General features: G+C 37.3%; 2 protein-coding genes across 2 annotated transcripts; both read left to right on the forward strand.

The window, feature by feature from the left end:
- Positions 1-498: 498 nt before the first annotated feature.
- LOC116123091 (phytochrome C) lies at positions 499-6,844 on the forward strand. The gene is made up of 4 exons (XM_031408879.1): positions 499-2,953; positions 3,785-4,601; positions 5,445-5,741; positions 6,035-6,844. The coding sequence occupies exons 1-4, from the start codon at positions 904-906 to the stop codon at positions 6,255-6,257; spliced, it is 3,387 nt and encodes a 1,128-aa protein (XP_031264739.1). The 5' UTR covers positions 499-903; the 3' UTR covers positions 6,258-6,844.
- A 718-nt stretch (positions 6,845-7,562) lies between these two features.
- On the forward strand, positions 7,563-10,766 carry LOC116123070 (putative pentatricopeptide repeat-containing protein At5g09950). The gene has a single exon (XM_031408853.1). It carries the CDS (start codon positions 7,634-7,636, stop codon positions 10,436-10,438), a length of 2,805 nt encoding a protein of 934 aa, XP_031264713.1. The 5' UTR covers positions 7,563-7,633; the 3' UTR covers positions 10,439-10,766.
- The last annotated feature ends 1,270 nt before the right edge of the window (positions 10,767-12,036 follow it).

Here is a 12,036-nt window from a genome sequence, read left to right on the forward strand (position 1 = left end):
TACTTAAAATTTCAAATATTTATAACTTCGTAACTTTGTAAGTTTAGACAAATACCCCTAAATAATATTTAAAAATTAAAGTCTCTATTAAAAAAAGACAAAGACTTTATCCAAGTAGAAACAATGAAAATAAGTGTGCAATAACAAGGGAACTCGGACAGTAAACTCCAAGATGAGGACAAACAAGAAAAAAGTGTTGGTTTCGTAGTTTTAACTTCAAAGCCATTAAGAACGACAATTTCTATGGATTTGTTTGAGTTCTCTGCAAAGCTGTAAGAAATTTAAACTAAGTTTGATTTTCTTATGACGGGCAATTTGTTAATTTTTGCTGTTAACTAGACTGAGTTTGTGAGATTTGTTTATCTGGGTAGTGTTTTGTGTTGGTATGTAAAGAGGGTTCTGTGAAAGCAAGAAAGATAGCCCATTATAGAGAAGTTGCAGAAGAATCATTTTCCGGTGCCCTCTTGTTGGCTTTATTGGTTTGTTTCGAGGATAGAATCTTGATGATTATCAACTATGCGAATGATTTTGCTTTCTTTTGTCAAACTTTTTTCATGGATTCATGGGATTCAAGATGAAAAAGTAAAAGGGGTTGCTTTTGTGATATTGGAATGCTGATGAGTTTCAATCTTCTTTAACTTTCTTCATGATTCCTGGTCCAGAAGATTCTAGGTAACAAAGAGTGGTTAATTTGATATGGTTTATTGTCTTTGATTATGGTTTACTGTAAGAAAGGCTTGGTTTTTCTGTTGACAAAACAAACTTGGGGATTCCGGTTTGGACGATTTAAATTCTGGTACACTGGTTTTGCACCATTTATTTACGTAGATTGGTTTGAGTCAAGAAGCTAGTGAGGAGAAAGAAGGGAAGAAGGGTTGAGGAGGAGGGAAGGAGGGTGGAAAAATGTCTTCGAAGTCAACAAACAAGACTAATTATTCTAGGAATTCTAGGAGCGGTTCTGCTCGATTGAAACAAAATGCTCGTGTTGTTGCACAAACCTCAATTGATGCAAAGCTAGATGTAGACTTTGAAGAATCTGAACGTGTATTTGATTACTCTACTTCAATCGATTTCAACATCTCAAGTTCAACTAGCAATGTTCCCTCTTCCACTGTGTCAGCTTACCTCCAAAAGGTGCAGAGAGGACGGCTAATTCAACCCTTCGGTTGCATGATTGCAGTCGATGAGCAGAACTTCACAGTTCTTGCCTATAGCGAAAATGCCCCAGAAATGTTGGACTTGGCACCCCATGCAGTTCCAAATATTGAGCAGCTGGAAGCTCTGACTTTTGGAACTGATTTTCGAACTCTCTTTAAAGCCCCAGGTGCTGCTGCCTTGCAAAAAGCTGCCAATTTTGGGGAAGTTAATCTTCTCAATCCGATATTGGTTCATTGTAAAACCTCAGGGAAGCCTTTTTATGCAATTTTGCATAGAGTTGATGTGGGTTTATTTATAGATTTGGAGCCAGTGAATCCAGCTGATGTGCCGGTGACGGCTGCTGGGGCATTGAAGTCATATAAGCTTGCCGCAAAAGCCATCTCAAGATTGCAGTCTTTGCCTAGTGGGAACATATCATTGTTATGCGATGTTCTAGTCAAGGAAGTAAGTGATTTGACAGGTTATGATCGGGTTATGGTTTATAAATTTCATGAAGATGAGCATGGGGAAGTTATTGCTGAGTGCCGCAGACCTGACTTAGAGCCATATCTTGGCTTGCATTACCCTGCTACTGATATACCTCAAGCTTCCAGATTCCTCATCATGAAAAACAAGGTTAGAATGATATGTGATTGTTTGTCCCCACCAGTTAAGGTAATTCAAGACAAGAGATTGGATCAGCCGTTAAGTCTCTGTGGTTCCACAATGAGAGCTCCTCATGGGTGTCATGCCCAGTACATGGAAAATATGGGTTCGATTGCATCTCTTGTGATGTCTGTTACAATCAACGAAAAAGATGATGAGCTAGATAATGATCAGCAGCAAGGAAGAAAATTGTGGGGCTTAGTGGTTTGCCATCACACTAGCCCCAGGTTTGTTCCATTTCCTTTGAGGTATGCTTGTGAGTTCTTAATTCAAGTCTTTGGTGGACAGATCAACAAGGAAGTAGAATTGGCTGCTCAACTTAGGGAGAAGCATATTCTGCAAACTCAAACTGTGCTCTGTGACATGCTCCTTAGAGATTCTCCTGTAGGAATTGTGAGTCAATCACCTAATCTGATGGATCTTGTTAAGTGTGATGGTGCTGCACTTTACTACGGAAAGAAACTTTGGCTGCTTGGGGTAACCCCTACGGAGGCACAAATTAAAGATCTTGCTGAATGGCTTCTTGAGTACCACAGAGGGAGTACAGGGTTAAGTACTGATAGCCTTATGGAGGCTGGTTACCCAGGTGCTTCAGTTCTTGGTGATGCAGTTTGTGGTATGGCTGCTGTTAAGATTACTTCCAGAGATTTCCTTTTCTGGTTTCGGTCTCACACAGCAAAAGAGATTAAGTGGGGTGGTGCAAAACATGATCCAGGTGACAAGGATGATGGAAGAAAAATGCACCCCAGATCATCATTCAAGGCTTTCATGGAAGTTGTTAAGCAACGGAGTTTACCTTGGGCAGATGTGGAGATGGATGCCATACATTCCCTACAGCTGATATTGAGAGGATCTTTGCAAGAAGTTGTGGAGAATTCCAAAATGATTGTGAATGTTCCATCTGTTGATGATAGGATTAAGAGGATGGATGAGCTGCAAATCATCACCAGAGAAATGGTTCGCTTAATTGAGACAGCTGCTGTCCCCATCTTTGCTGTTGATCCATCCGGTAATGTAAACGGGTGGAATTCCAAAGCAGTCGAACTAACTGGTCTAACTGTTGAGCAAGCCATTGGCACACCTTTGATTGATCTTGTTGATGGTGATTCAATTGACGTGGTTAAGAACATGGTATCTTTAGCTTTGCTAGGTATCACTTTGATTTTTCTTCTTTAATAGCTTATTAGTTACATATATGGTATCATGAAGACCTTTATGCTTTTACTAACAGATCTAGGCATGTACAAATTGGTCATACTAGTACATGTGAAAAATTCTGTTACTTTGGTTTACCCGTATCGATGTGTGTACTTAGATTTTTCATATTTCACATGTTTGTCACTGCCATTTTTGTTGGTGGGTGTTTGTCAACATGGTTAAGTATAGAGTCCTCTAAAAAAAAGCATACCTATATGTAAATAAACTAGGGTTCTGCATTCTATGATCGCCGGGCATAAATTGTTTGCCATTATCATGCTTCTCAACAATGAACTTGTTCAAATTGAAGTAGGCTAACTGAGTGCTTGTGTTTGGTTCAGGTGCTGGTTCCTAGTCATTCTATTGCCTTAATTCAAATTCAGTTTGTCTAATGCATACAACTCGAGTAGTTGTGTGAATTACAGGAAGCTTCTACCTTCCAGTTAGGTCTGTCTCATCATATCATTTTAACAAAATGGAATTATACAGTTGTACATCTATGCTTTTGTAACTTGCCATATATTTTATACTCTGTATATATCCACTGTCAACATTGGTCAACCGAGTGAAGGCTGATTATTATATGTATTTAATCAAACTTGCCCACTATTCTGAGTATTTCACTATTTCTAGTTTAGCTTTTTGCTAGAATTTTATTCCTTATTTCTTGTGTTAGCCTATATACTCACTAATTTTATTCCTTATTTCTTGTGTTAGCCTATATACTCACTAATCTTTTCAAATCGTATATCCATATAATTCTATGTTGATGTAAAAATGCCAGGTAGAGAAGAAAGAAATGTAGAAATTAAGCTTAAGACATTTGGCCCTCAGGAAAACAGTGGTCCAGTCATTTTGGTAGTCAATGCTTGTTGTAGCCAAGATACAAAGAAAAATGTTGTTGGTATTTGCTTTGTTGGGCAAGATGTTACAGGGCAAAAGTTGGTTATGGACAAATATACCCATATGCAAGGTGATTATGTTGGAATTATGCGGAGCCCATCCGCTCTTATTCCTCCAATTTTTATGACTGATGAGCATGGTCGGTGCTTGGAGTGGAATGATGCAATGGAAAAATTATCTGGTTTGAAGAGGGAAGAAGCAACTGAACGGATGCTTCTAGGGGAAGTTTTTACAGTCACCAATTTTGGTTGTCGGGTAAAAAATCATGACACCTTGACCAAGATCAAGATAATAATGAATAGGGTAATCGCAGGCCAGGAGGCAGATAAATTGTTATTTGGGTTTTTTGATCAGCAGGGTAAATATGTTGAAGCATTTCTGTCTGCGAACAAAAGAACTAATGCAGAGGGAAAGATTACTGGGGTTTTGTGCTTTTTACATGTGGCTAGTCCAGAACTTCAATATGCACTGCAGGTCCAGAGGATATCAGAACAGGCTGCAGCCAATAGCCTCAATAGGCTGGCATATATTCGTCAGGAAATTAGAAAGCCTCTGAGTGGGATAGTTTTTGTTCAGAATCTAATAGATTCTTCTAATTTAAGCAAAGAACAGATGCAGCTTCTGAGGACAAATGTGTTGTGTCAGGAACAGTTAACCAACATAGTTGAGGACACTGACATTAAAAGTATTGAGGAATGGTATGACTTCTATATTTAATTATTAAAATGTATGCTTATGTTTTTTAATTAATCTAGCTGATTGCACAATCAATAACTAAGTTTCGTATGAATAACTTCTCTAGAGAGGCTCATGTGCAAGCATATGCAAAAAAATTTGGTTTTTTTGTGTGCTTGTGCATGTGTATTGCAATTACGCAAGCATCCAAAAATGAGGTAAATTGCCTGAAACAGTCACAGAAGATGCAAAACATGAGAAGAAGCATCAAGAAACTTCAAATTTAACGTACTATGTAATGTGGTTATTTGTAAAATATTAATATAGAAATGTCCCTTAGGTATTAGCAATGGCTCACGTAGGAAAGGGGTGAGAGTGGGGTATGGTGCGTAAAAGAAGATATGTGGATTGTCTCAGACATATGATAAATATTGTCAAGTCATACTGTTTTGTCATAGTAGAACTAGAATTGCTATATGTGTAATAGACCTTGGAGGGTATGTGGAGTTGTAGGAAATGTTGAGGAAACAGTTGAAAAAAGGATGATGTGAATAGGATTAATCCATGTGGAGCTATTTTTTACAATTTGTTAGTTGATGCTTCCTGAGCACATGTTTGCCATCTGCTCTTTTATTCTATTAGTTTGTTTACAATTCCGATTATGGATTCTTTGTCATTCTTAATCGTCTCTTCGAAGTTATCATATACTATTATGATATGGTTTTTAATATCCTGTGATTCAGCTTCGTCATTGTGGATACTTGTTCTCTCAGTGAGCTTTAGTAGCATTTACATTTTGATGCTTTGTTTATGTCTTAAGCCCTGCTGTGTTTCTAACTTCTGCTCAATGTGTCTCTCATTTGCAGCTATATGGAAATGAAATCCAGTGAATTTAACCTTGGTGAAGCTCTTGAAGTGGTCATGACACAAGTCATGATACCGAGCCAAGAACACCAAGTGCAAATTGTCCGTGATTTACCTGCTGAAGTGTCATCCATGAACTTGTATGGGGACAAATTGAGGCTTCAGCAAGTCCTTTCAGATTTTTTGTCTAATGCACTCGTCTTCACCCCTGCATTTGACGGATCGTCAATTGCATTCAGTGTAGTTCCACGAAAGGAACGTATAGGGAGAAATATACACATTGTTCATCTTGAATTTCGGTAATTATCATTTGAACTCATCACTTTGCTGTAGCTTTTTGCTATTCTCAAGCAAATTTGGCCTTACCTGCCATCAGTTATTTATTTATTTATTTTTTTAAATCTATATAAGCCTTTCAAAAATTGGAACCTGTTAATTATAATTGGTTTTACATGCGATTCAGTGTCATGAAAACTGTCAGGGATATTTTCAAATTTTCAGTCTTTTTCTGCTGTGAACATTGTCTGTCATATGAACTGAATTCAATAGAGCAGTTACATGTTAGTGAATCAGACTGTGGTTATTGTGACAGGATCACCCATCCGGCGCCTGGAATCCCAGAGAAGTTAATTCATGAGATGTTTTACCACAGCCGGAATGTCTCGAGGGAAGGTCTTGGCCTATACATCTGCCAGAAGCTTGTTAAAATAATGAATGGCACTGTACAGTATGTTAGAGAGGCAGAAAGATCAACCTTCATTATTCTCGTTGAATTTCCTTTGGCTAACAAAACTGATGTTGACAGAACTCAATAACCTAGAGAACTTGAAGAGCCAAAACAATTTTTAAAGTCATACATGAAGTCAAGAATTTGGCACGTCAGCTTAGCGAATCACTATAATTGCTCAGGTTTGAATCAGCTATTGTTCCAAGACTGGATGGTGCTGGAGATTGTGCTGCTCAGCTAGGCAAAGTGAGTCATCAATGTGTAGTTTGTAAGTCGGGTGTCAAGTCCTTTCCAGAGTCTATTGGAAATAAGAAATAGAATAAGTTCAGTTGAAAAATCTTTGACAACGTCCAACCCAGAGAGAATCTTCACTCTTCTGTAACATCAATTTTCCAGTTATTCCTCATTGAGAAAATATACAGCTTGTTGAGCATTTTGCGTCTCTCTTTTGTAACCTATTCTCTTCGTAACGTCAACTCTCCCTGGAAGTGTTTCAACATAGCGGACAGTAGAGTGATACATATTTGATGATCAAACGAAATCTTACTAAGAAATGTTTTTCGGCCATTGAGAGGGTACAGTTTCTGAAAATAAATGAGCTGGTCGGGTGTAAATTTTCTGTATATTGATGTTGTAAATCTACATTAATTCAATTCTTAATCTGAATGCACTTCTATGTGGTTTATATCATCTAATATATTACCATATATAACATGGTTTCACTATCTATTAAGTTGACATATATGTGACATGCAGATTGCAGAACCTGATAAAATTTTATTTGCTTTGATTCATATCTAAATTATTAATTTATTTGCCTATTTGTAAATAGAATGTATTGATAATAAAATTTGTAGGAAAATTAAATAATAAATATTGAATTTGTATTTGGATTTGGATTTGGATTTGGGTGAGTGTAAAACTATAATCAAATCATTTAAAATCAAAAGCCGTAACTAGAATAACTGACACGCTCCATTTTGAAACACTACCAGGCGCCAAAAGGCATGAGCAGAACCTCCCAGTTCACTTTCGAGTCTCAATTGCACCATGTTACGCTTTTTCTTATGCACAAACAAGCATAAGCGTACTCTTACAACGTTCACTGTCTCACCTTCTACAACACAAAACACAAGCAACCCTCTTCTCTTCAGTCTCCAAAACCCAAAACCCCATATCACAAACTCTCCAATCCCATCAGAAATCTTAACTCATCAGCACAAAACATCGCAATCAGTATCAAATACACCACACTTTGTATCATCTTTTTCGCATTCGAGTGTGGATTTATGTAAATATTTGGTTAGTACTTATAGGGATTCTAATTGCTTAAAAGATGCTAAACTCTTTCATTTGCAGATTTTAAAACATGGGTTTGCTTATGATGTGTTTTTATGCAATACCCTTGTTAATGTTTATGTCAGAGTTCGTGATTTGGTGTCTGCAAGTAAGCTGTTTGATGAAATGCCGGATAAGAACTCGGTTTCTTGGGCTTGCTTGGTTTCAGGGTATACACAAAATGGGATGTTTAATGAGGCATGTAAGGTGTTTAAAGATATGGTTTTTGCAGGGTTTTTGCCAAATCATTACGCTCTTGGGAGTACTCTTAGAGCCTGTCAGGAGTCTGGACCAAGTGGGCTTAAATTTGGGACGCAAATTCATGCTTTTGTTTTGAAATCTAAGTTTGCATTTGATGTTGTTGTGTTTAATGTGTTGATATCGATGTACGGGAGTTGTATGGGGTCAAGTGATTGTGCTCGTCGTGTTTTTGAGGAGATAGATACTAGGAATTTGATATCATGGAATTCTATAATTTCAGTTTATTCACAAAGAGGAGATGCAGTTTCTGCTTTTGATCTTTTTTCAAGCATGCAAAGAGAGGGTTTGGGGTATGGCTTTAGACCTAACGAGTATACATTTGGAAGCTTAATAACTGCTGCTTATTCTTCTGTTGATTTTGGTTCTTGTTTGCTTGAGCAGATGCTGACTAGGGTTAAGAAATCGGGTCTTTTGTCAGATTTGTATGTGGGAAGTGCTTTGGTGAGTGGGTTTGCAAGGGTTGGGTTTTTTTATTATGCTAGGAAGATTTTTGAGCAGATGAGTCAGAGGAACGTGGTCTCCATGAATGGCTTGATGGTTGGATTAGTAAGGCAGAAACGTGGAGAAGAAGCAACTGAGGTTTTTATGGAGATGAGAAACTTAGTTCATTTAAATATTGATTCCAATGTGATTTTATTAAGTGCTTTTGCTGAATTTTCTGTGTTAGAGCAAGGGAGAAGAAAAGGTAAAGAGTTTCATGGACATACAATCAGAAGTGGTTTATTTGGCAACAAGGTCGCAGTTGGAAATGGACTTGTTAATATGTATGCAAAATGTGGTGCTATTGAGGATTCTAAATCAGTGTTTGCACTCATGGATGAAAAAGATTCTGTCTCATGGAATACCATGATATCCGGTCTCGACCAAAATGAGCGTTTTGAAGATGCAGTCATGAGCTTCTATGCAATGAGAGGAGATGGATTGATGCCTTCAAATTTCACACTGATAAGCTCTTTGAGTTCGTGTGCAAGCTTGGGTTGGATCATGCTGGGACGGCAAATACATGGTGAAGGGCTCAAATTAGGACTTGATTTGGATGTTTCAGTTTCAAATGCTCTTCTTTCTATGTATGGCGATACTAGATGTCTCACTGAATGCTTGAAACTTTTCTCTTTGATGCCTGAGTACGATCGAGTTTCATGGAATTCTGTGATTGGGGCATTAGCTAATTCAGATGGATCAGTTTCTGAAGCTGTAAAATATTACTTGGGCATGATGCGTGCTGGGTACACTCTTAACAGAGTAACCTTCATAAGTATTCTTGCAGCAGCATCCTCTCTTTTCCTTGGCGAACTGGGCCACCAAATACATGCTCAAGTGATTAAATATCATGTTGTAGATGACACTACAATTGATAATGCACTTTTGGCATGCTATGGCAAGTGCGGAGAGACAGATGAATGTGAGAAAATTTTTTCTAGAATGTCTGAGAGAAAGGATGACGTCAGTTGGAATTCAATGATTTCTGGGTACATACATAATGAACTCTTGCCAAAGGCCATGGATCTAGTCTGGTTTATGATGCAGAGAGGACAGAGATTGGATCATTTCACCTTTGCCACTGTTCTCAGTGCTTGTGCCTCTGTTGCGACGTTAGAGCGAGGCATGGAAGTCCATGCTTGTTCCATAAGAGCATGTTTAGAATCTGATGTCGTAGTTGGGAGTGCAATAATTGACATGTACTCCAAATGTGGAAGAATAGATTATGCTTCAAGGTTTTTTGATATGATGCCTGCAAGGAATGTATATTCTTGGAATTCAATGATATCGGGTTATGCACGTCATGGACATGGAGACAAAGCTTTAAGCCTTTTTTCACAAATGAAGTTAAATGGTCCCTTACCAGATCATGTAACTTTTGTTGGAGTCTTATCAGCTTGTAGCCATGCAGGGTTGGTTGATGAAGGATTTAAACATTTCAAATCCATGAGTCAAGTATATGGACTGGCTTCTCGAATGGAACACTTTTCATGTATGGTGGATCTCCTTGGGCGGGCAGGTGAACTTGATAAGATAGAAGACTTTGTCAAAAAGATGCCTATCAAGCCTAATATTCTTATTTGGAGGACGGTATTAGGGGCTTGCTGCCGTGCAAGTGGTCGCAACACAGAGTTAGGTAGGAAGGCTGCAAATATGCTATTTGAGATGGAACCTCAAAATGCCGTGAACTATGTACTCTTAGCTAACATGTATGCTTCTGGGGGGAAATGGGAAGATGTGGCAAAGGCTAGAAAGGCAATGAAGGAAGCTGAAGTTAAAAAAGAAGCTGGTTGCAGTTGGGTCACCATGAAGGATGGTGTCCATGTTTTCGTGGCTGGTGACAAATCACACCCTGAGAAAGACTTGATCTATGAAAAACTCATGGAACTTAACCAGAAGATGAGGGATGCTGGATATGTGCCCCAGACAAAATTTGCACTGTTTGATCTAGACCCAGAGAGTAAGGAAGAAGTCCTGAGCTATCACAGTGAGAAAATTGCAGTTGCATTTGTTCTAACTCGGAGTTCAGGATTACCTATTCGGATAATGAAAAATCTTCGCGTTTGTGGTGATTGCCACTCTGCTTTTAAATTTATATCAAAGATTGTCGGTCGGCAAATAGTACTGCGAGATTCCAACAGGTTTCATCATTTTAACAATGGTAAATGTTCATGCGGAGATTACTGGTAATTGAGTGTTCAAGAGTAGGTTTAACGTGGGATTCTTCACTCGGGGGAGAAATGATGAAACATCTTCAACATTTTTTAACACATACAATGATCTGGGTAATGAGAGAAGTCTCAGTTATGGCCATGGATTCATTCTTCCCCAATCCCCTGTCCATTGTTATATGAGGTTTCATGCAAGAGTTAAAGTAGACGATTTTTGACCCTTTTGTACAGAAAATTCCTTGAGGTTCTCACATTTGTATAAATCATTTCTGGAAATGAAGGGACTGATTGAGTTATTATCCTCTCCAAGCTCTGGAATAGCTTGGAATTTATATCAACTTAATGAAATGGATCAATTAGAATTAACATTTACAACTAATTGTAGCCCATTTGATCTTCATATTCAATTAGAAACAAACCATTACTAAACATATACGTTTAATTCTCGCCACATCATCAACCATGAAATGACGTGTACATAGTGATATGGCAGAATCAGAACTACGTTGTTGGACCTGGATCTGAGCCAACAGTAATCAGTACTACACTGGACTTGGCCCATAACCCACTAAACTGGACCTTTCATTGACTTATTGTAAGTGAAAATTTTTCAAAGACGACGATGAGGATTGAAGAACCCAAAGCACTGAAGAGAAAGAAAAATGAAAATCATGTGAGAAAACAAAAAAGGGTTTCTCTTCCTGGTACGCAATAACAAATTTAATCAACTTATTTTTAGTATTATTTTTTTCATTTCGTACAACAAAGTTTTGGTTTTTATATTAACATATTTCATAATTCATAATCCATCTTTTTCACTTTATAACTTGAAACAGAATATAATAACTTGTAGGTGGTTTTTGCTGCACTACATTGTCAAAAACTGAGAAATTGGAAGGGCTTTCAACGGGAATTTTTGCAGTAATTTTGCTGGTGCGTCATTTTTCAATTTTTATTTCTGTTTTAAGTTTTTCTTTTTAAATTCATTTTGGTAATTCTCAGTGCTTGATATCAATTGGGTTTTTTCTGTTACTTGGTTTTTCACTTTGTGATCAGTTTTTGCTTTGTTAATTTGTATTTGTTTCGCAGGTTTGCTTTGTTAATTTGTTTTTTCTTAATTCACCGTGCGTGATATGAACTGGGTCTATTTTGTTTTTATTTGGTTTTTCCCTTTGTGATCAGTTTCTTGCTTTGTAATCATGATCAGTCGTCATTTCTGAGTTAAAAATATTATTCTTCATTAAATTTGTTTTGCTATTGGTTCATTTGGTTCTCTTCATGTCAAGCTATTTATTAAATTTGGTTTTATTTAGATTTTTGTTTTAGTTTTTGTCATTAATTTTTTTTTTTTAAATTGAATTGGGTTTCTGTGTGTATGTTTGTTTGTTTTTTTAACTTTGTTTCTATTCCCTTTTTGGGTTTTACTCGACATAAATTTGCTTCTGGAAAAAAAGCTTATTTTGGTCAAAGTTTTTTCTTGATGTATTATTATTGCTAATGTAAGCTTTTTATGGTAATGAGAAGAACGTTAGGCCACATTTTGAATGTTGTATTATTTGTTTTGGTTATCCAATACAATGATTAGTTTGCTTACAAGGCCTTTGTATTGGGACTAGT

This window comes from Pistacia vera, unplaced genomic scaffold (assembly GCF_008641045.1).
Source record: "Pistacia vera cultivar Batoury unplaced genomic scaffold, PisVer_v2 Contig140, whole genome shotgun sequence".
Classification (NCBI taxonomy): Eukaryota; Viridiplantae; Streptophyta; class Magnoliopsida; order Sapindales; family Anacardiaceae; genus Pistacia; species Pistacia vera.